This window comes from Anneissia japonica, unplaced genomic scaffold (genome assembly GCF_011630105.1).
Source record: "Anneissia japonica isolate Jap-2015-1 unplaced genomic scaffold, ASM1163010v1 scaffold352_len1594369_cov220, whole genome shotgun sequence".
NCBI classification, from domain to species: Eukaryota; Metazoa; Echinodermata; class Crinoidea; order Comatulida; family Comatulidae; genus Anneissia; species Anneissia japonica.
Window position 1 is genome coordinate 1,446,511 of NW_022751928.1, and position 24,714 is coordinate 1,471,224.

The 24,714-nt window shown below is 33.6% G+C and overlaps 3 protein-coding genes across 11 annotated transcripts in view; 1 reads left to right on the top strand and 2 right to left on the bottom strand.

The window, feature by feature from the left end:
* The window catches only part of LOC117121910 (protein SSUH2 homolog), a 5,820-nt gene extending 913 nt beyond the window's left edge, over positions 1-4,907 (top strand). The window contains exons 2-11 of the mRNA XM_033267305.1: positions 828-968; positions 1,210-1,276; positions 1,386-1,515; positions 1,642-1,827; positions 2,553-2,615; positions 2,858-2,961; positions 3,382-3,474; positions 3,700-3,802; positions 3,949-4,053; positions 4,331-4,907. Coding sequence (XP_033123196.1) covers positions 828-968; positions 1,210-1,276; positions 1,386-1,515; positions 1,642-1,827; positions 2,553-2,615; positions 2,858-2,961; positions 3,382-3,474; positions 3,700-3,802; positions 3,949-4,053; positions 4,331-4,477 — 1,139 coding nt within the window. The 3' untranslated portion in view covers positions 4,478-4,907. The remainder of the gene's footprint in view (positions 1-827; positions 969-1,209; positions 1,277-1,385; positions 1,516-1,641; positions 1,828-2,552; positions 2,616-2,857; positions 2,962-3,381; positions 3,475-3,699; positions 3,803-3,948; positions 4,054-4,330) is intronic.
* A 121-nt stretch (positions 4,908-5,028) lies between these two features.
* The window catches only part of LOC117121988 (F-box/LRR-repeat protein fbxl-1-like), a 21,431-nt gene continuing 1,745 nt past the window's right edge, over positions 5,029-24,714 (bottom strand). For 4 of the 9 annotated variants that reach the window (XM_033267444.1, XM_033267448.1, XM_033267447.1 and 1 more), the window contains exons 2-19: positions 18,136-18,536; positions 17,811-17,911; positions 17,586-17,669; positions 17,262-17,331; positions 16,858-17,053; positions 16,286-16,378; positions 15,708-15,821; positions 14,071-14,168; positions 13,285-13,325; positions 12,910-12,985; positions 12,297-12,464; positions 11,858-11,906; positions 10,671-10,791; positions 9,047-9,155; positions 8,042-8,129; positions 7,472-7,621; positions 6,833-6,955; positions 5,855-6,266 (exon numbers count right to left, since the gene is read on the bottom strand). In XM_033267444.1, coding sequence (XP_033123335.1) covers positions 6,046-6,266; positions 6,833-6,955; positions 7,472-7,621; positions 8,042-8,129; positions 9,047-9,155; positions 10,671-10,791; positions 11,858-11,906; positions 12,297-12,464; positions 12,910-12,985; positions 13,285-13,325; positions 14,071-14,168; positions 15,708-15,821; positions 16,286-16,378; positions 16,858-17,053; positions 17,262-17,331; positions 17,586-17,669; positions 17,811-17,911; positions 18,136-18,465 — 2,232 coding nt within the window. In that variant the 5' untranslated portion in view covers positions 18,466-18,536 and the 3' untranslated portion in view covers positions 5,855-6,045. Of the gene's footprint in view, positions 5,564-5,854; positions 6,267-6,832; positions 6,956-7,471; positions 7,622-8,041; positions 8,130-9,046; positions 9,156-10,670; positions 10,792-11,857; positions 11,907-12,296; positions 12,465-12,909; positions 12,986-13,284; positions 13,326-14,070; positions 14,169-15,707; positions 15,822-16,285; positions 16,379-16,857; positions 17,054-17,261; positions 17,332-17,585; positions 17,670-17,810; positions 17,912-18,087; positions 18,107-18,135; positions 18,537-23,159; positions 23,393-24,714 lie in introns of those variants that run through there. The other 5 variants (XR_004447655.1, XM_033267446.1, XM_033267450.1 and 2 more) reach the window with 5 other exon arrangements.
* On the bottom strand, positions 21,275-21,865 carry LOC117121911. The gene has a single exon (XM_033267306.1). The coding sequence runs from the start codon at positions 21,863-21,865 to the stop codon at positions 21,275-21,277; it is 591 nt and encodes a 196-aa protein (XP_033123197.1).

A 24,714-nucleotide genomic window follows, 5' to 3' on the forward strand; every position in this document is an offset into this window, starting at 1 on the left:
ACCAATAACAACAGTTCTTTTCAGAACTATCTACGTGGTGTACCGCAAGCATTAATTATATATATATATAAGCCCTACAACAAATATAAAAACATCGACTAGGTACATATTCACTTTCATGAGTGATCATTAATTTTCCCCCAAAAACATAGAATATGAAATAGCTGGAGTGTTGTCCGAGTACTTCTAGAAATTATTGTGTATAGTCAACTGCTCTCTATGGTATTCCTGAGATTTTTTAATCTATAGATATTACATGAATATCTGCTTTATTTAGATAAACCATATTCCAATCCTCAAGGTGTGGCCGGGATAATCTCGGAATCTTACCAGTACATTCCCATCCTCCTAGGATCTAGGTGTTGCATACGTTGCTTTTTACACAAAAATCAGTCTACCACTTTCAAAGGAAACGCTCATTAAGTTCAAGAATTTCACAAAATTTCTTAAAAGACTCTAGAGATTTTTTCATATTAAAAAATGGTTGTTTAATTAAGTACTGCCAAAGTAAGACCCTTTGAAAATAGTTTGAAACTGTCTGGGAGTGGTTTCATGAATCTAGACTTGCACATCCTTATTTATATTTGCCAAGTAGGGGCCTATTATTTGATCTAAAATTTAACGAAGTCTAACAGTGCTATGTCAGGCTAAATCCCTGAATTTTCGTCTCACCCCGGCTGGTTGGGCTGATGTGGGTGTTCTCACCCCTCTCTATTTCCTCCCACCACAAAACACTTATTTGATGTAATTAAAAATTGAACGAAATAATGTCAATTAATGTGAATGTATATAGAAACAATCTAAAAATTGACCGTTTCTTTTCTTAGCCTGGTGCCCACCCCAATATGCGGCCGACGCACCCCAGTTCAATTGGGACGATGTTTCTGACACGGCTGATGAGGGAGCCGAACCGAAAGACGCTAACTTCGTTGCTGTTGCTGGCTATGAGGCAGTTGCTTTTGATGATGGTAGGTTAACGAATTTACATTATTTTCCAATTAGATCAAGGAATTATGATCTTTTATGACATTTTCGACTTCGACTAGGCCTCCTCTGTTCAACCACTGTGTTTTCTATTTTATCAAACATACAGTACGTTCCATATCGAGGATATAGGCAGGCCTATTTGTAATTAAATAGGCCCTACTCTAATATTATTTTATTCGTAATTTTGTATCATCATATTGATAATGATTTATATATTTCTAGTTCCTGTCGCACCTCCTACTTATGAGCCATCGCCACCTGAACACAGACCGGAAGAAAAGTTTGAAAGGTATTATGGAGTTTAACGGTGACAAAGTTTACATACTTTTATTGATCGCATGATAGTAAAAACTTCATGGTACCATGATTTCAAATTTGATTGTGATGATTTTTTTCAGTACTGGTTCAATTGATGAAGCTGCTGTTCGAAGTGCGATGCAAGATTTTGTGGGTGGACATTGTTGTTACGGATATAAGCCGGCGAACGAAATGGAATTTAAGACAATTACACCTTCTAGTGCATTTCATGTAAGTTAGGCATCAATTACAAGATACTCGACTATATTATTCAATAAGAAAACTAGAAACATTGTTAAAATTCAATTCTACTTCATTTTTGGATGAATAACATTCCATATTGCCATTGATTTATAGTACCACATCGAAACTTTCACTGAGGCACGCACAACAAAACGGGTGTTCCTACCATTCTATGGTGGCATTTTAGACGGACCTCAGATGGGTACAGCACCTTTACCATGGGCTTTACCATGCAAACCAGACGCATTATTCATGGATCAAATAAAAATGATGGAAATTCCACACACTTCTGAAATTCAGGTTGGTTATCGTAATTTGGAATTTATTTAAAGTAATGGGAATTTGTTTCCGTATCATCATCATCATCATCATCTGGTCGAGCTTTCTCGGACTTACTTCAATAACTCTGGCAAGCCATCCATAACGATCTGTCATTGCAGCCGGTGGTCATCTTGGAGGAATCCACAGTCTGCCGTATAGACCTAATTACTATAATATTATTATAATAGAAAACTTAGTTTAGCCGTTTAGTAAACACAGGTTGGAGACAACACTTTACAGACTAACAAACTGTATTAAAAATATCCAAAGCTTCCATGGTGAAGTTCACGGCGTGCGGTTTGGCTGTAAAATACAGTCATCACGCAGGGCGGATTTAGAGGTGGGCCGGGTCGGCCGGCACCCCCCCCCACCCCCGCCTAAAAAAGAAAGAAAAAAGAAAGAAAGTAAATAATTGATTGCCTAAAACGCCTCAGAGGTTATTTTTGGGCGTCCGTAAAACAAATAATTCGCGAAGGCATGCACCCGGACTCCCTAGTGTAGTGTTGTCTCGATCAGCCCACTTTCGCCCCCAGCCCTGTTCGGACATCTCTGGATCCGCCTCTGATCACATATTGATCTTATATATATTTATTTTGCAAGGGTCAAGGATATACCCATGCTTTTGCAGGCTCTGTACTTGAACTATATGCCATTTGTTGATTGAACATCGTTGATGTTTTCAACGTAAAATTGTTATGTTTCAGGCTTGCTATAACTGTTACGCAAGAGGGTTCATTCGATGCAAACGTTGCGTAGGAAAAGGAAAGGTAAACAAATACATTTCATTCAATCTTGAGGCCAGGCCTACAGGAGTCCTAGTGAGTCTTGTGACTTTTCTGAATTGTGTTTTTCACATTATCCGCGCTCAATCTCGAAATACACTTAATTCTCCGATTAGTACGTCCTACTATTAGAGCCTATCAATTGCTATGATTTTCTTGTGTTCTCGCTTCACTTGAACATTTGCGTGCCTTTTCAGAAGTTTATATATATTTTATATATAAAATAGATACTTTGTCCTAACTGCAAAGGTGCTGGAACGAAACGAGTGCACCATGATGGTCAAATGGTGAACAGGTGTTGCGCTGTTTGCAAAGGGAGTGGCAGACCCAAGTAAGTGTGAACACTATGCTAGAAATTCATACTAAATATTTCCAAATTAATTATTAATAAACTATGTATCATTTGCTAGACAATTATCGTCATATCATAGGCCTAATAACAATAGGCCTAATAACAATAGGCCTAATAATAATTATTTTGTTAATTTATGGAACCTATAGTGTTTTTAGGTCACGAAGCACATTGCCCTCCACTCATTTGAGATATTATTCAAACATCATCATCAGCATCATCTTCATCACCACCATTCTCACTACCACCTTCATCATTATCTTCATCACCATTACCATTATCAACATCATCATCATCAAAAATGTAGGCCTATCATAAAAAACATCACAAAATTATATACAGTGTTTTTGTATTTAACATGCCGTGTAACCAAATTTCGGCCTACTTTCTTCTTTACAGTTGTGATATGTGTAATGGTCACGCATGCGTCGCATGTCCTGTCTGCAAAGGATATAAATTATTGCGATATTTCATTAAGCTTTTCATAACATAGTAAGTAAAACCGGATTTTATCAGCTTTATTGTTAAAATATATGAAAAACTTAACAATTAACATCCATCATTGTCAATTTGTGTCAGATCGACAAAAGCATTATAAATATGCCCGTTTTGTTCAAAATATAAAATATTTGTTAATATAGTAATTGTTGTTGGACACTGGTACTGACATAAAATCACAACTAAATGATATAGGGCCTATCTCGTGTTCCATTTCAGCACAAATCACAAGACTGACTACGTTCACGAAAATACAGGTCTACCCGACAATCTTATAAAAAATGTCAACGGCAAATTACTGTTCGAACAGTCTGCACATCAGGTAAGTAACTATGAACTTATGCTGTTACCAGGCGATTAAGTGAAATGTCAACAGCAAATCACTCTCGAGCAATCTGCACAGTTATACTGTGGTACCAGCGTTTTGCTCACTTGAATAACTGCATTAGGTGTTTTTTTGGTATTCAGGTGTGGCCGGTTTCAACATTTCCCGTACCTGAAGTTAATAGTAACTCTGCTAGAATTGTGGATTTGCATCGGAGCGCCTGGCCAAATAAGAGAATTCTCCAGCAGGTAATTTTATTTTATTACTATCATTTATACATAAATGTCCATGAATTTGGTGACAGCAATACTCTTACCGAAAATAGATACGGTAACGATAAATAATAATAAAATCAGTTTAAAATTAAAATAATTATAATATACTGTGCCATGATGTCTTGTGATTTTATTAAGAAAAGCATTTGATAAGAACTAATTTGATGATCAACTAAAAAATAACCACCTTATAAAAATAACACTTTAGCCGTGCTCAATATTCATTTTTTAAATGATTTATAAATTTCAGCGTCACAACCTACGCTCGATTCCAGTGAGTGAAGTGGATTACACATGGAAAAGTGTTCAATCTAAGTTCTGGGTGTATGGCTTTGAAAATCAAGTTCACTGTCCAAAGTATCCTCAGTCGTGCTGTTGGGGTTGCAACATTCTCTAAAAAACGATTTTTCTCTATAAATATTGCTTGGCTGCAACATTGTTTAAAATGTAAAGAGGTATTATTGATAAATATTCCTCGAGGCTGCAACATTTAAAGCGTGGTGAGGCTGTCACGAATTCTAAAGACTTTATTGAGGCTGCAACATTGTCACTGAAATTAAATTGTTGGGGCTACGACATTCCAAGAGGTTTTACAGGATCCGCAACAAAGCCCTTGATGAGCATCGCAATATGGGCTCCCGGCTGAAATGTTATAAATGACTGTAATGTTCTGTAGGAGGATTGTCAGGGGTTCATGCTGGGGATGTTTTAAAGTCCACTAGTTTGATAGACCTGCTAGATTATATAAGGCTTTTCTGGGATTCTAAATATTTTTTTTTTAACATAAAGTATTATAACAGAATAAATACGGAAATATCACTAATAAATATCACTAGCAAATTTATTATTTTACATTTGTAACTTATAAAAATCATCATCATAACATAAATATTTTTGGTAAATACTCTAAACAGTAAACAATTTTAACATGTTTTTTTTTTTTTTTGCTTTTTTCAAAGCGGCAACAAAAATACAAAAATCTTTTTCAATGGATTTAAATTATCATGTGACAGGTAATGGTAATAATTAAATCTATCCGAGTTACTGAATTAATTTATTAATTATGTACATAACTATAAAGTGATACTGTTTGTGGTAAAAACTGAAAAAAACATACAATTTAGTTAATATCCACAGGAAAACAGTGCACTTTTGTTTGCTCATTTACAGCCTTTTTACTATGGAAACCCATACGTTATTTACTAGCCAATTTAAGGATAGGCCTACTTTGAAACACATAATATAGGAATGGCATATTAATTAATCTGTTAATTGCACTATTAACAGTTAAGTGATTACAGTATCGAATTTTATTTTTCAAATATATTAGTAAACAAAGAGATTATATCACTTGCATAAAATATAAATGTAAACTTGTAATTAGTATCTATCTCTTTTTAACCTTTATTAAACTCATTTTATTTCCACAAACAAAGATACAAAAGTGAAATAATACAAAGTGAACATTGAAAGGTGAAAAGACCTTGAATACAATCAAAATACTGAATCCTCATTTAGTTAATATCCACAGGAAAACAGTGCACTTTTGTTTGCTCATTTACAGCCTTTTTACTATGGAAACCCATACGTTATTTACTAGCCAATTTAAGGATAGGCCTACTTTGAAACACATAATATAGGAATGGCATATTAATTAATCTGTTAATTGCACTATTAACAGTTAAGTGATTACAGTATCGAATTTTATTTTTCAAATATATTAGTAAACACAGAGATTATATCACTTGCATAAAATATAAATGTAAACTTGTAATTAGTATCTATCTCTTTTTAACCTTTATTAAACTCATTTTATTTCCACAAACAAAGATACAAAAGTGAAATAATACAAAGTGAACATTGAAAGGTGAAAAGACCTTGAAAATTACATTGTAGATAAAAGTGGAAAAGGGGCAGCCCAGGTAAAATAGATAATAAAATAAAATATCTTTCTCTTGTTATATCTCAGCTAAGGTCCCACTGCTCGGATTCTAGAAATGGGTCGTCAGCTTCCAAGAAATCCTCATGGTAACCATGGGAACCATCATAGTAGTCATGGTAATCATCATGGTAATCATTATTGTAGTCATTATGCCAATCAGTCATGAAACCACTATAGTTACTCGCTGCTAAGTCTTCATTATCATCAGCACTATCACCACCTTCATCATCTGTGTACATACCACCTGTTAGAGATAAATGAGAAGATAAAAATGATCAAACTTGTTAATATGGTTTTCATAAAAGCATTTACTGACAAGTTAGTTTTAAGAGAACATCTTCTCTCTTGATTTACAAACAATATCCAATATGGACACAATGCAAGGCATATAGTTTATAAATTATGTACAAGGCCTTAGTTAAAATATAACATAAAAGAATAAATCTTTTTAACTGAACTTACTTGTTATATTATACTTACTTGGATGAATAATAATATTCATAAGTGTAAGATATTAGTTAAGTTACAATAAGAAGTGCTTTTCCTGCTAAATTTATGTATACAGTTTCCATCATAATTAATATATTGAATTTTAATTGTACTGCATTTGTTTGGTAACTCTGTTTCAAGTCCTTTGGGGTATATATATATAATCAATTGATGGCAGAAACAGTGCTCAAATATAGGAACATTGATGTGAAGATCATACTGAGCATAGCCTATACACATGATGAGTAATTTGAATAGTGTGGTTTATCTTATTATTGTTATGTTATTATTAAGACTTTGAGAAAGTTGTAAGCACCTCACCTAATACTATGCTGTCATCACTTTGCCAAATAAACCGTTCCACTACGGTAGAGCAGGTGGATATTTGAATGCCGTCATGTGTTGAGGGCAAAGTCTTCAAGAAATCTACATCCACTCCAGTTCCTTTAAGTTATTAAAAAAGAAAATAAAATGAAGTATTTTCGAGCGAGGGATTTACCAGTCTATTTCATTGTAATGGTAAATACATTAGAGGTTACCAAAAAATAAGCGTGACAATCGGTATAAAATGTGGAAGATGTACATTGGCATTTATCAGTTCATAAAGATCAGTCCACACTACCAAATTGTGTTATACAAATTTGTGTGATGTGCCCATATCTGTATGATATTGTATTACATCCAAATATGGGCATATCACATCTTTTTGTCACATGACATTCGATAGTGTGGACATAGTTCTACATAGACAATTAAATTGAATCACAGACACCCATAAACTTGTCTCTAGCAAAAGTTTTAGAAAACCTCTCCTGGTGTACTGCCTAATCACCACCAGAACGATCCCACTGGAAATATGTCTTCTTCTAGACTTTTGTGTGCTATCCTTGGTGTTTACACCGAATAAATCCAATCCAATCCAAAAATTTTACACAAAAGAATTTGAAAATTAAGACTAACCTCCAATATTCAATCTCAATGGGTTGTTGGTGGTGAGTTCTTCAGAATGAATGTCCACAAGCACTTTAATAGAGGCTTCAGTAATACTGAGGCATCCAGAGACATCAATAAACTCCAGGTCAAAACAAGCTGACCCTATTGCTATCAAATCTGAAAGATATCATGTTAAAGGTTATAAAAGCTATAGAAGTCAACTTGGAGAGGTCTAAAGCTCAGTCAGAAAACTGGAGGTAGACGATGTGTGTGCTTTGAACCGTGGGCATATCTAGGTCCCCAGTTAAATTCCCATCACTGCTCCCTTGTGTTATAACTGGAGGGTTGAAATGCAAGTTACAATAGCGCACCATCTTTCGGATGAGATGTTTAAGCTGTTGGTACCATGTGCATTATGGCCCAAGTGAATGCAATAATGGAAATAACTCTTCTTCACCTTGCTGTTTACACCAAATAAATCCATCCATCCACCCTAATCTGGGTGTATAATGACGATAATGATCCTAGAGGCAGCAGACTGAATAATTAATACAATAAACATGAGGTCATTTTTTAATTTCAGAGCAGATGACACACCTTCATCACTGAGCTGATGACAACCTTTTATGCTGAATTTCTTCAAATTTGTAAGTGCAGTTAACGATGTAAATCCAACCACACTGATCTGTAGTGAATGAAATAAACAGTAAAAATATGCTGAGACACTGGAGTGTATTGGGAATACAAGTGAAAGTTCTTAATGACTAATGCAGAATAGTATCAAGAAAAAATATATTTATTGACTGTAGTCTAATAAAGTACCGATAGTGAAGAAAAACTTTGGTTTTTGAGGTAAAACCATTGGTTGATTGTCTCTTGACATTTTGGTGAGATTGCTCCGACTGAGAAACTATGACTTCTGTTAGTCTTAAATAGAGAATGGTGATAGTCAATGATCCATTGTTTTTTCGTAATAATAAAGTAGGTGTAAAGAGTGATTGGTTGAAGTGCAACAATTAACTAGTGACCTGACCTCAAACACCATATTTTGCAAAAGGTGCACAAAAAGTTTTATTCATTTATTAAAGAAAACCTTTCATATACAAATGATGAAATTATGTGCTAAATACTGAAATGATGCTCACATTATTCTGTAACAACTTAGACAAGTTAGTTAAAATTACACTGCTAATCCATGATTTAATACTGATATACAGAGAACCAACTTGGCAATCTGATGTTCTAATCATTTTTTTTACTCTTTCATTTTACTTCAATACATTTCTGTCAGCAGAAATTTTAAAAAGTAGAACAATTTTAAAAGTCAAGGTAATGGTAGGTAAAGGTATGAGAATAACCTATAACTTGCAGCGTTATTGTGCTGAATTGTGTATTTGTGAATATTTAGCAGCCGTAAAGAGCCGCTTCATGGTAGATACATGTTCACATCATTCCACAATTATAGGGGCTGACGCACAGGTCCATGTTGCAGTAGATATTCTTAGTACTGTACAAAAGGTAGAAAAAAGCTGTGCTTTTGCAATAATGTTGCTAATAATGAAGTCACCTGGCTTATATAACTGATATTTAGGTATAACATACCTGGCTTATATAACTGATATTTAGTTCTTCAATATTTCTGCAATAAGTTGAAATTGCACTTATACCAGTGTCACTCACAGCTTCTACAGAACCTTCAATGTTTAAACATCTACAAAAAGGAAATAATATTTGCTATCATATGGTATATTACTTCATTTAAATTCAATTCATTATTCAGGCACAAGCATATGGGCAGCCATTCTGCAAACAATGTTACTGGAAACGTCTNNNNGATTCATGTGCTTGTGGCGTCAAGCTGTCTCTTATACACATCTATGTACTGTATGCTATGTCTCAAAACAAAATATTGGGACTTCGGTTCACTATTGGTTTAGGTATGTTTGTTACACCATGTTATTGATGATTACAACTTATAAAGAGGAATGATGGTGATGATAGTGGTGATAGCAGGCGCAGATCCATAGGGGGAACAGGGGGTACACGCCTCCACGTTTTGCCACTAAATGTTATAATTTCCGTCCATATCAAAGTTGTACTGAAATTAGCACTCCTTACTTATCTATTCTGAAAATGTTGTGGACAACAGAGAAAGCAACAATGCTATTATTTTGTTGACGAGAATTATTGATTTAGCTTCATTTGCATCGTCTTCTGAACCTCTGTTTAAAAAACTAAATATATTAAAAATTATGGATCTAAACAAATTACAAGTTACTTCTTTTATGTTTCAATACACAAAAGGTCAACTCCCAACCTCTATATTAGCTTTATTTCATGATTATAAACCTACACACAGTTATTATTTAAAAATTAAAACTCACTTTACTAAAAGCCAATTTTTTACTTCTGTATACGGACCAAAATTATGGAATGATAATCATGTTAAGTTTAACAATAATAATAACCCATACTTTTAGAAAGCAAATGAAGAAATATTATTTAGAAATGTACCAATCTTAAGTTCATCGTACTATTTTAGTATGTATACCCTGTGTCCCTGTGTGTATTATATGTTTGTGTGTGTGTTTGTGTATATGTATGTTTGTTTATGTAAAGGTATGATTATGTATATATATATATATATATATATATATACTAAATATGCATTTATTATTATTGATTTTTTTACTTTTGTCTTGTCGGGGTCAAATTGAGACAAGCTTTACTTCTATTTTTTATCCTAATTAATTAATTTTAATGTTGTCCACTTTATTTATCAATTTATGTATTTTGATTAAGTAATTGAATAAATGTTAATTAAATTGAAAATTGAATTGATTGAATTGACGATAAAGATGCTGATGACAATACAAATGGTAGTGAAGATAATGATGAAGACGGCGGCGGCCACAGAGAGAGCCATAATGCTGTATATTTTGTTGACAATAAAGATAATAACGATAATGATGATACAAATGGTAGTGAAGATAATGATGAAAACGGTAGTGGCCACGAGGACAACAGAGAAAGCAACAATGTTGTTTATTTTGTTGACGATATAAATGACAATAGTGGTGATGATGATGATGCTGTTAATGGTGATATAGTAATGGTGATATACTTATAATTGCCATGTAAAGTTAGGTATGATGATGATGATGATAATAATAATGATATGATTATGATGATGATAATAATGATGGTGTACATTAGTTTCACCAACCTCAACCTTGGATTGCTTCTACAGACAGTTAAGATTGTAGCATCAGTAACTGATGAATTGTTGACAATTGCCAATACTTCCAAGCTATTCAGACCAGAGAAACTTAAATTTCCTTGGCTAACTTTTACAAACGAAAATATAAAAATAATTACCTGCAATAATTTAAAAACCAAATACAGTAGAACCCCTCATTTACGTACGGGACGGGCACAGGGGCGTTCGTAAAAATCATTCGTACATAAAATCGGGGTTGTGTGAAATTCCTATGTATTTACACTACCGATATGCTATGCGGAGCTAGGCTAGGCCTGGACTGAAATTTTGTTGGATTGGAGCCGAAACTCCAACTTGCGCTCGAAAGAAATTCAAAATAACGATCATAATAATGTACAGTACTATACATACTTGTTGTGTATACAAACTTTATTCTCTCTTACAAAGAAGCACAGCCCCGCAGGCGCCGCAACAGGGCGAGTAACGCAACAATGTTTTTCACTCGATTCATGTGCTTGTGGCGTCAAGTTACCTGTACATAATAACCTGGAAACCAGGGCAGGGGTTCATAACTTTTTAAAAGAGAGCGCACCTGATTGGCTGTAGACACGGCGCTTGGACTTTTTTTTGTATGCAGTACGATTGTTCTACGCCTACATTAACATTTATGTAATGAATAATAAAGTTAAAAAGAAAATGTTGGTGTCAGTGTCTATATTTTATGGAGGAAATAATGAAATGGTAAATTATTCATTAAATTACGATATGAGTGTGGTGTATTCAGAGATGAATAAATCATGCTGCTATCGATATGCCGACAACTTATGCATTGGGCGGAGTTTTCTCACGGCTGCAGACATGAAGTATGATCGACGTGTTGAATTTTGTTGTATTCAAAGCGCACTATTAGAGTTTTGTATTGTAGTAGAGATCGCTGATAGTGTACAGCAAACCGTCTAAGACCGAGTGAATAAACTCCAGCACGCGCCTAACGATTAATTCTTGACACGCCTGTGTTTTGTAGGAATAGGAACTTTATTTATGACCACAATGAAATGATTTTATGTTCGTAAAATCGGGAATTCTTAAAATCAAGGTTAATAAATGAGGGGTTCTACTGTAATACAAAATAATTGTTACAGACTAGAAGCAGCTAATATGTATGTAAAACAGCAAATTTTTGGAGAACTTACTTTTAGGGTAAACTCCCTTCAGGTCCAAATGTTTTAAATGCCTTAATCCCTGGAATTAATAGATAAAACAATTAATGTGTATAAATATAAACACATACAAACATGAATAAACAAATTTTACAAAAAAATACAATCAACAATAATTACAACAAACTGCCTATTAAAAAAATTAAATAAGTTTTCAACTTCTCATTCGGTCAAGATTGAAAGAATTAAGTTTTTTCTTATTCACAGACATTTTATTATGAAAGCAAATTAAGTATCATTTATGACTAATAATTAGAAAAAAAGTATTTTCATTCTAATTTTCAATTACAAGCTAATAACTTACTTATGCAAAGTATGTGAAATTTTAATTAGCTCAACAGCAAGAGTATACCTCTATTAAACTGACATGTTATTGTAAATAAGCAATGTCATGTAATGCTTTATGGCATACCTTGCTTAAAGATTCAACTGCAGTAGTTGTTATACAAACGCAGCCTCTGAGGTCCAGATGTTCTAATCTTGGACATCTGTTCACAAGATGTTTCACACCTTCGTCTGTCACACTGGCGCATTCTTCTAAAATAAGTACGCCAAGCGTTTCCGACAACATATAAAAACACTGCGAAATGTTTGAACAAATCAGCAATAAATTAAATATTACTTCTATTATATTATACTACCTAGACCTCAGGTGTTGATCTGGAAATTGTTTATTCTATATTGTGGCAGCGGTGGCGCTAGAAATTTGCCAACAAGGGGTCCGACATATCCGACGGAGAGGTCCAAACCAAAGGGCCGACTAGAGCCTCGGTCGACGGCCCGGAATAAAATTGATTTTTGTAAATAATATGCCCTCATTCCTTTCAATATTAAAGGATCTTGTTACATATATTTATTAGGCTATTGATAATTATCTCTTTATCAATCCAATCATTACTAAAAAGAGTTCAGAATGATTTACTGAATGCAAGAACTGAGGAAGGCCTGAGCTATATAGACCATTCTGATCTAGCATCTATTCTTAAAATGTAAATAAAAGAATGAATTAAATTTGAATGACATACTTGGCCAGAAATGCGGTGATTTGCAGTAACGTCTACAAACTCTAATAACTTGCAGTGATGGAAAAGCCACCATAAACTAATAAATTATGGAAAAAAAAATACAAGGTGATTAAGGGTACATTCATGAATATAAAAGTAGAGCATGCTTAGATTAACTTCAGATAAAACAGAACAATGATAACTCCAACAGGAACAGTTTTTAAATTAATCAAAATGATTGAGGCTCACTATGAGTTTATCCTTTTTTGGATTTATAATGTTTTTTATTTAGAGCCATACATTTTCAAACTCCTTTTGTTGCAAATATGGTTTTAGAATTAATGAGTGCAAAGTAAACAAATGAAATTATAATCAGAGAAAAAATACAAAACCTACCCTTTTTCACCAAATCCATTACAGTTCTTAAGCCTAATCCACTGAAAACAGAAATATAGGATCAATTTGTGGCACAAGCTTGAATAACCATTGTTTTCACATTTAAAAGAACATTTTTGATTGGCGTGTATTTCAATACTTGGAGTATGTATTATACTTTCTTATCTGAGATTAATCAGTGGACCTTTCGGTTTTTGATTGCTGGTATGTGCATTAACCTCCTTATTTCTACCAAATTGCACAAATAGAACTACAACATCATAAAGGTAAACAAGCTTCTTTTGTTTTTCCCAAAGAAGCATAAACTACTGGCGGGTTGTTGAAAGACACTGACTTCCTGGGTAGGACTGGTTATGAAAGATTGCCTATACTTACACAGGCACTTTTTTGTTTCTACGTAGTGATTTTGGATTTTTTAGAAAGAAAATAACACTTTTTTTGTTATGCATACATTTTACGATATATATTATTCATTAATTAAAAGTAAAAAAGTGAAACATTTTAAAATTAAGGGTTATGGATTAAATCACATGTAAGAAAAATGTTCATGTCTCTTTTCCCCCAGTTTTTAAATATTTAAAAATACGTATCTCATTAACATTTCCCAAGTTTTATATCAAAAACCCTTTAAGTTGTACAACATATCCAAAATATTTGTTCTTCTTGAGCCTGGTGCTGGAAGAGGTGACAATCAATCAATTTTATTTATTTTTTTTATATTTTTATTTTATTTGTCTTTAGTTACTAGATTTATTATTACACATAATTTGACCTTTATCACCTTACCTTTAGTTGCTTACATGATGAACTTAAGAACTTAAGGGATAACTTGGTTACTTTTACAGATGTTAGATCAAGCTTAACAAGCTTCTTACATCGTTGTCCTGTAAATTCAGAGAAATTCATTCATAAAGAGAAATGATTTAGTGCACAATTACAGATCCTATTTGTAATATATTGTTTTCATTATTGTATGAAGGAGAATTTGAAAATTGATATAATTATTAATAAAATTGTAAAAAAAAACCCACTTTTCCTTGTTCTAATTTTCAATTGAAAACTGATAATTTTAACACTTAATATACAAAGTAAAAAAATCAAAAATTGAATTACATATGTATTTTTTTCCTTTTTAAGGCTCAAAACAGAGATATTTATAACCAGTAATAGGATATTGATACATCAGACAACTTAAATGAAATACATAAACATTTGCCAGTTGACACTCAATAAATCCCTGTTCAGACTATCAAATTTTATGTGACAAGAACATGTGACATGCCTAAATGTGGTCATGGTGACATCAAGTCTTGACATCAGACAACTTAAATGAAATACATAAACATTTGCCAGTTGGCACTCAATAAATCCCTGTTCAGACTATCAAATTTTATGTGACAAGAACATGTGACATGCCTAAATGTGGTCATGGTGACATCAAGTCTTGACATCAGACAACTTAAATGAAATACATAAACATTTGCAGGTGGCACTCAATAAATCCCTGTTCAGACTATCAAATTTTATGTGACAAGAACATGTGACATGCCTAAATGTGGTCATGGTGACATCAAGTCTTGACATCAGACAACTTAAATGAAATACATAAACATTTGCCAGTTGACACTCAATAAATCCCTGTTCAGACTATCAAATTTTATGTGACAAGAACATGTGACATGCCTAAATGTGGCCATGGTGACATCAAGTCTTGACATCAGACAACTTAAATGAAATACATAAACATTTGCCAGTTGACACTCAATAAATCCCTGTTCAGACTATCAAATTTTATGTGACAAGAACATGTGACATGCCTAAATATGGTCATGGTGACATCAAGTCTTGACAATATATAAGCTCATCATGACTATATATGGGCATACAGCAGTTTTTTGCCAAAGAAAATTTGATAAGCTGGGCAGGGCTTTAACAATTGGAAGATACTTTTGCTGCCCTTGACTTTTTTTTCTTTTAAAAAATTAATTTATAATGCTAATGTACGTATATTGTATGTATACAGTATATAGATGTTTATAATGCTAATGTATGTATAACATATGTATACAGTATATTGATGTTCAAATCATTAATTTATAATGCTAATGTATGTATATCTATGTATACAGTATTGATGTTTATAATGCTAATGTATGTATATCGTATGTATACAGTATATTGATGTTCAAATCATTAATTTATAATGCTAAAGTATGTATATCATATGTATACAGTATATTGATGTTTATAATGCTAATGTATGTATATCGTATATATACAGTATATTGATGTTCAAATCATTAATTTATAATGCTAAAGTATGTATATCATATGTATACAGTATATTGATGTTTATAATGCTAATGTACGTATATCGTATTTATACAGTATATTGATGTTCAAATAAATATATAAAATACCACCTATCAGTTCAACAGCCCAATCCGTTAGCAGGTACGGTGAAGGGGACAAGTCAAGTTCTTTCAAATTCCAACATCCTTTCTTTAATAAAAGCCTAAAAATATTATCAGTCAGCACTATAATAGGAGAGAGAGAGAGAGATAGGGATAAGATAAATGAAACCAAATAGAGTTAACATAAAAGTGCTATAACAATGTACCTCTTCAAACTTACGTTACATAATAAAACTTCAACAAATGCAAGAAGGATCTTAACAATAACAAAAATCATTATAACTGAAGCTTACCAGGGGGTAAACATTACATCCCACACTGTACTTCAAATGAGCTAACATTAACCAGGTAAAGGCAATGGTATTCAATTACAAATAAATACAAATGGCTGGAATGTATGAATTTGCTAAAATCATATAGGATTAGAGAAAGTGTTGGTGATTTAAGCTTTGTTGACACTATCAAATTGTCTTTGACAAAAACCTGTTGTATGCCCATATAGTCATTACATGCCTAAATATGGTCATGATATGATGTCACATGTTTTGTCCAATAAGATTTGATAGTCTGGACAGGGCTTAGCTTACTGTTATTCATGAAACCACCGAACACTCCATTGATATCCAGTTTCTCTACAGCCTGCCAGCTTTGAAGTACCACACGTTGCCACCTTTTACACACTACAAGTAAAGTTATAATTGTGAATATCATCAAACAAGTCAAGACAAAAAAAGTAACAAATATGAATGTGAACAGGTGAGTTCTGTACTGTGCATACATACAATGACCTCCTGTCCCAAAGGTGTTCAAGTCATCACTGTGTAGTGCTCAGTACTACAAGCATATTAAAAACTGAGAATGACAAAACTATTCTATTGTGTGTCTCTCATTGTTCTTTCCATGAAAGATGGTATTTTTTTAACTTATTCTTTTATTGATCACATACGCTTATATTAATATTTTACAGTATTATGTTACTGTTGTAAATTGTCGTGTAAATAAACTGTATTAAGTCATTGTAAATATAAATGCGTAAAATAAAAGTGATAACAGTGTTGTGCTCAAGTACAAGGTACAGTGCTATATGATCATTGTAGTGCTAAGTTACTGTGGTAAAGTAAACAGATGCAATGAGTACATATAAACATACATACATTACCTCTTTCTACCTGCACCTTATCTTTCAAACAAAGAAAACTAAATATATACAATAGCACATCATTAGGTAGCAAATGGATTCCTTCTAAAACTGATTCCTCCACTTGGAGATCAACCTGGAAATGAGCATTATCAATTGATGATGTGGCACCAAACTCTTCTTCATTCTCTTTTCCATCATTTGATGAATCATCTTCCTGCAGACAATTTCATATAAATAAGTTCAATAAAAAAAAAAAACAAAACAAAAAAAAAAACACTTAAAACCAAGGATTACCACATAGTGACTTAATCACTGTCATATTAGTGGCAAACCTTCACATGACAAACACATGATGCTCTACATAAACTAAGTCTTATATAACAAGAATAGAAACTATTTGCAAACACCAATAAAACATGAACCTGATATTGATCTGCACCAATGTGTTCAAGTTGTCTTCTTTTTCTGTCAGCGGGGGAGACTCTCATCAACCTTTGGAATATAAGGAAATATTCATCACCTTTCATTTGCATTCAGTACTCTTTTAAAAAAAGGAAAATATTTTTTTGATATTTCTTCAAATTATTATAAAAAAAAACCAAATATTTTATTCTAGTTTATCAGCAACAAATCTTGAACATCATTTGGTACTACTGTAATTCCATTTTGTATATTATCATGTGTCTCTGGCTGCAGCAAGAATCACATTAATGTTTTAATAAAATTCAACAAATGAACAAACATACCTATTATCCAAAATGAGCTCATTTTCTGTTGCGGTTAAAGCATTTCTTCTTTCAGCTTCAGAACTAAAAGTTACAAAGCCAATCCTAGAATATTAAGAATATATGGAAATAACAAACATTCCCAAACTTTGCCTGTTAAACATTTAAGACTAATTGATTTGAAGATTTGAAGTTAGATGATAAAAACATTAATTATTTGATGATGAAAAGAACCATTTTACTTACCCTCTTGATCTGCGGTGATATTTTAAGTGATCCATAACAATATATGTTTTAGTTACTGTTCCAAATGTGCTGAAGAAATCCCACAACTCTCGTTTTGTTATCTGTAAAATATTTTTTTTATGGAAAGATGTGATAAGACTTGCAGATCTAAACATTTATTATTAATTTTCTTTATCTTACTTCTAGGTAAGCATTCTTGAAAATGATCAAATAGATAAAAATGTTGAATACTGTCTTCTTGTGTAATACTTTAAGATGAATAGTACAACAGCATTACTTTTCAATATATGTTTTCATTATCCAACAACCAAGTTACACATCATACCCGGTAACTAATGTTGCCAACAAATACAGTACAATCATTTTGACCGAGCAGCTTCTTTACTAAAGGTTTGTTATTATGCTGATTAATCAGATTTGAGTCTTCTGCTGATTTTGTAGATGAGGATTTAACTATTGTGTGAGGTCCACCATCATGGTTCAATTCTGGTGAAGAGTCACTCTCTTTAACATAGAGGCATTGGTAGATTTTCTCCTCATCTGTAGCATCAGTCACCTTCTTAACACCAAGTTGTTGGCAGATTTGATCAACATCTGTACCTTCACCACTATCAAGTTCTATGGATGCGTTTGCATTTGGTAGTAGGTTTCCCATGATTCATATCCACCTTCATCATTTTTCAGAAATGAAATTGAGCAGATATTGTAGGATCAGGGCTGCCAGACCTGAAGTGAGATAAATAAAACCTTAAGTTTAAGGAATTTAAAAAAAAAACAATCGTGTGGAAATAATGGCGTTTGTGATGGAAAAAATGCCCCACAAGAGACTCTTTTCTTTGATACATACATTTGATTCCTGTAGTGGAAAATAACACTGTAATTTCCATATTTTGGACGAATAAAGAGATGTCTTTGTCTATATGTAACACTCAGATAAACTTTGCATGCCAGCATCATTAAAAGTCAGCACAAGGAAAAATTGACCAGAAATACTCAATAATATTGGTACCACATATTTAGATGTTGTTGTATAGGCCTGTACAGTACCTTGCAAACAGTCACTTTCCAAAACAAATTCTAGGATTTTTTGCTTAGAAAGGGATAAAAAATAATCAAAATTTAACTTAGGCCAAAATTAATAATAATAAAAAAGAAGCAATTTAGAGGATAGGGCCTAAGGCATAATAATTAGAAAAAAAAAACAGTGACAGAAAAAACAGCGAAATATTTACAGGGAGGCCCATTTATCTAATTTAATTAAGCTTACTTTTAAGTTCCCATGCTAACCGAAAATGTTGCTACATGACCATGAGCGCACAGGTGACTGTGCCAATAGAAAACATTAATTATTGGTACTCCTCTGCCAAAAAATTAGGCCAAGAAATCTGCAATTTGGAAGAATGGCCAATTTGCTCACAAAATGTTGCCAAAAACTAAGCTGTGCCCATCTCTCAATACATAACCTACACCATGATATGTGTACCTAAGTTCTAAGCCCATATTCCTAGCAATTTTCAGTGCATAGTTTGAGCTTTTATTTATTTTATCCTCTGTGCAATGGAAAAATTAATTTTATAGGCCCACAGCACAAAGTTGCCTTTGCTGATAATCAATAGTCATTTCATAATTTTTTATGCTATTTGATGTTTTTCGTTCAGGGCATTTTCCCAGGGGTGGCGCCAGCAGGAAAGGGGGGGGGGTGGAGAGCTGTCCCACCCCCTACAATTTGTCGGGAGAAAAAAATGATGTATATGTACTATTTTCTATATATTTGTAAACCCCAAAATTGATTAAAGTCTTTGAAACTGGAGTATTGTCATATTTTTGGGGGCTTTGCCCCATGCAATACTCTCGAGAGATTTTGAGATGCCTGACCGCACCCACTTTTTTTCGTTTGGGACAGCGGGCAACTGTATTAGTCCTCTGATTCCCTGTTGGGCAAATGCTGGAACCAGCAGTGCGTTTTCCCTTACTTTGGACCTCGAGTCTGTGAAACCTGCACTTTTGCATCTGTTTTTTGTCTGATGTTTAGTGATGTTCTTTTTCTGATAATATATATATCTCGGTATCTTTTTTCATAAATTCAAAACAAATCAAAACAACAATATCAAATCCTAGCAGCCAGAGGCTGAATTGGGGATTCAATTTACAAAATAGAAAACCTGAATTAAATTTACAATAAGTCATTATCATTATAAAGATCAATTAAAATAGTCAATATTATTATTATTATTTTAATTAGTTACAATTGTTATTTAAAAATTTTGACATTAATTAATATGCACAAACATTAAAATTTCCGATTTAAAAAAAAAAAAAATAAATAAATCAAAAACACACTAATGAAACTTGAACTAATATTAAACCAAAACACCACCCGGGATGGGATCCGCCCCCGGAGCACAAGTCAACACTCTCGCAGAAAGGACACCTAGGAATGGATTAATTTATTTGATTAAGAAGTTTGGTGAGAAAGGGTATAGGGCTTTTTCTAAACCTTTCTGTTCTAGGAATAACAGTTTCGAATTTTCTGGGATTACGGAGACACATTGATGAGGTATTATTGGAGGGTTGGAACCAATGACGAAACCTGTGATTAATAACTGATTTCTGGGCAAACTTTCTGCAGATAGAGGACCTGCGGTCAGGGAGCGACTCCAGCCCGAGCGTTGCTAGGGCACTTTCGTATGAAACATACTCACGTGACAGAATAATGCGACATGCGCGCTTTTGGACCCTCTCAAGGCGACGGGTCTGTGCTCCAGATAATCCACAGTTCCAAACTGGTGTGGCATATTCGAGGGTTGGGCGAATATAACCAACGTAGATGGTTAAAAGTTCATTGGAAGTGAAACCTACCTCTCTCAATCGTGTAAGCATAAACATTTTTTTGTTAGCATTTCTTTCAATCTGATCGATATGACCATCCCATTTAAGATCGTCTTGAATCACCACCCCGAGGAGTTTTACTCTGTTAACAATTGGGAGTATGGTATGTGAGATGTGAAAATCTATGTCTGGTAATCTCCTACGACCAAAATACACATGCATGATCTGACACTTGGAGGGATTAAGATATAATTTATTTCTCACTGACCATTGCTGTAAAAGGTGCAGGCAAGATTGAATGGAACTTGGAGAACCAATTTTATTATTTTCTCCAAGTGTCAGATCATCAACATATTTCCAGACATGGATGTTCAGATCCTCAGCATTATATGGATTTAGGTTAAAAGCGGAATTGATAACACAAAGAAAGATAAGAGGGGCAAGTATAGTTTCTTGTGGAACACCACATGAGAGAGATTCCCATTCGGAGTAGTGATTCAACTATCTACATCGTTGTTTGCGATTAGAGATAAAGTCGACGACCCACTGCAAAATAGATGGAGATACGTTCATATTAAGGAGGCTACTAAATAACACTCGATGATCAATTACATCAAAAGCTTTGGTAAAATCAGTCAAAGCAAGTGTACTGACATTACTGTACCAGGTTTTTCTGCTTCCGATATTAGTTTATGGTACACATCTATCAAGCAGTGGGTCGTCGACACACCTTTTTGATTCCCATATTGCTGTGAATCAATAAATGGTTCAATTGCCTTAATTATTGATTTGGAAACTCTTTTTTCCACAAATTTTGCAAGTGTTGGGGTGAGAGAGATTGGCCTCACTTTTTCAATTGAGGGGGGTGTCTGTTTCGGGAGGGGGATGACGTTGGCCTCCTTCCACTGAGTTGGAACAACTCCATGTTCAAGGGATGCATTGATGATATGGGACACAGGAAGGCTAAGTTCAAATGCACATTCATTGATGATCTTCTGTGGAATATTGTCCGGACACCCTGCCTTTGAAACAGACACCCTCTTCAAATCGTCATAGATCTCCCAGGGGTGAGATTGGGGAGGAGGCACATGGCTTGGCAAGTAAGCAGGAAGAAAGTTAGTATTATTTGCTTGATGTTTTTGAGAATTTTTAGCGAGAAATTTATTTATGCAATTTGCAACAGCCAAGTGATTGCCAGTGTCGACTCCAGGCACATCAATTATCATGTTCTTTTTGGTACTGTTTGTTTAACTTTTGACTTGTTTGTGCCACTTTCCAGGGTCCACCCGTTTTAAATAACGAACTTTGTTTTTGATCTCATTAATTTTGGCTTTCCTAATTTCTCTTATGATAAGGTTACGAATTTTCTTTCTCTTGGTATCGTCTCCCTTTTCATATGCTAATTGCCTTTCGTAAAAAAGATCCCTAATATGGCCTGTCATCCATGACTTATCATTACAGTGGATCTTAATTATTTTAAATGAGAAATATACTTGGATTGCATCATTCATAATTTTGTAGAACGTATCGGCTTTTAATTGAATGGCAACTGCATCAAAAATATCGGACCAGATCTGGGTTTGTGTCCAACGCCCAAACTCATTGAGCTTGGAATCCGTAATGGGTTGGATAGTTTTAGCAACCATTCTGTTAATAAGGATTCTCACCTTTGGTTGCAATGATACAGTATAACACAATAGTCACTGCGACCAATAGCGGGTAAATATTGTGGCCCAAGATACAATTCAAACATGTTGGTAAAAACAAGGTCAAGTATAACTTGTTCTCTTGTAGGGGAATTAATGATCTGCTTTAAACCAGTGCCTAAAAGTACTGACCTAGTGTCCATGCGGTTAAAATCACCAATAATGATGAGTCCAGCTTGTTTCTTATGATTATTAATAAAGTCAATGCTACCTGTAAGATGATCAATATACAAATCGCGGATTGGCGAGTCTGGTGGTATATATACAGCTGCTACGATCAAGTACGGGACAGCTCGCGGAAATTTCGGATGAGATAACATAATCCATAAGACTTTCAAGTCAGCTGGAACGACGATGTCTTTCATAACTTCGGCCTTAATGTTATCCTTAACATAGATTATGACACCTCCGCCTCGTTTGTGCTGTCTACACATATTGAATGAGTTAAAAGAGTTAACATTATACAATTCAGGTGCCGTTTGTGGGGTTATCCACGATTCCGTTATAACAGCTATGTCGATATTGTAATTATTAAGAAGCAAATCCAGTTCATTAAATTTGTTTAGAATTGAACATGCGTTAGTGGCAACAATTTTAGGAAGAAAAGCTGGATTTCGTTTCCTATTATATGTGTGAGATTTGGTTATTTTTACTTCAACAAGTGTTGATTGCCTGTTAGTAAAATTGTGCCTCGCCGTCTTTTGTGTTGTTATCCTAACAGGTATTGACCTTCGTTTATTTTTGCCTGCACAACAACCTCTAGGTTTGGTACGAGTGATATTTAATTCATTAGCAATTAAGAAAAACTCTTTACCTGGTTTTGGATAACAGCTACTTTTATTCACAAACGGTACCTGTTTCGAAAAGCACATTATTTCACTGATCACTGCAGCACGGAAGCACCGTCGAATTAAGAGGTAGTGACGCTAAAAATATTCTCGCACAGCATAAGAATTCCGTATGCAAATAAGTTATTGGCGGAGCTCAGCCTCTCGTTATGGCGAAAGAATTCGTTTTCCTATAGGCAGATCGGGGCTAGCTAACGGACTTCAAACAAATAGATAAAACAAATCGATCGAAAGTACCAAAATTCAAAATACAACAACAAACACCGTCGTAACAGCGACTAATTAGACTTTAGCAGTAAAAATGAAACAAACACACTCAATAAAAAGGAGAAATTGAGAAACAAAGTTTTCTCTTTAGCTGCCTTTTCTTAACAAAGCGCCTGTATACTGGTTCGCAATAAATCGAATAAAGATAAATCGAATAAGTCGCAATAAATTGAATAAAGAAATAAAATTTTAAAAATTCAGTAGTAGGGCACATAGACAAATTTGTTAGATTATCACTCCCGCCCACATAAAAAATATGGGAAATATAGATGCGGGAATAAAAAAAAAATTTTTTTTTGCCGCATCATTTATTCCAACAGCATAAAGAATAGAATGCAATTTTGTGACTAGAAATACATTTTCTTTAAAAAACAATAAAATTAAACCAGCTTTAATACAATATTTACAATATTCTTGTCAATAAATCAGTCCCTCCCTCATCGACTCCGTTAAAGAGCGCTATATAAATGCTTGAATATTATTATTATTATTACTATTATTTATCAACAAAAAAAAAAAATACAATACTCTGTTCTACCGATTGAAACCAAAAAATCACTTAAAAAAAAAACAAAAAAAAACAGAGTGCTAAATCTAATAAATCTATCTGCCAAATATAATATAAACAACCTTTTAATATTCTAACAGCAAATGAAAAAAGTGTTCTTGAATCTTGAACAGTCTTACCAGGGAGGTGTAAAAATAATATAATATAAAATAATATTTTTACATCTCCCTGATCTTACTCTGCTCACGCAGGCTGACCATGCCTCAGCCTTAGGGGATATGACCGGTTGAGCCGCCGACAAGTTGAGCCGCCGGTCATTTCTATGGAACGCCAAGCGCGTCTCTCAGTGAATGTAGTGCGTCTCTCAGTGAATGTAGTCGGCTTGCCGATGTCATCAGTGAATGAACCCCCCAGATACCAGCTACATATTCATCCCAGTCTTGTCAGTCTTTGATTTGCGCGTATTGCCTTCGTGATGTATAACTGTGTAATTGAAAATTAGAATTTTGATATTTTTATGTACTACATTTTTATAAAAATATATGAAGTTGTATAATTGCAAAATTGTATTAAAAATGTGTTTATTTACGTTTGGTTTGTGGATATTTCAATTAACTTATTCATTATTTGTACTGTTTTGTTAAATTATTTAATTAAATTATTTATTATATATAAGTTTAACAAATAGTACAAAAATAAAAAGTATATAAATTACAAAACCATAGTAAATACTGTATAATAACATA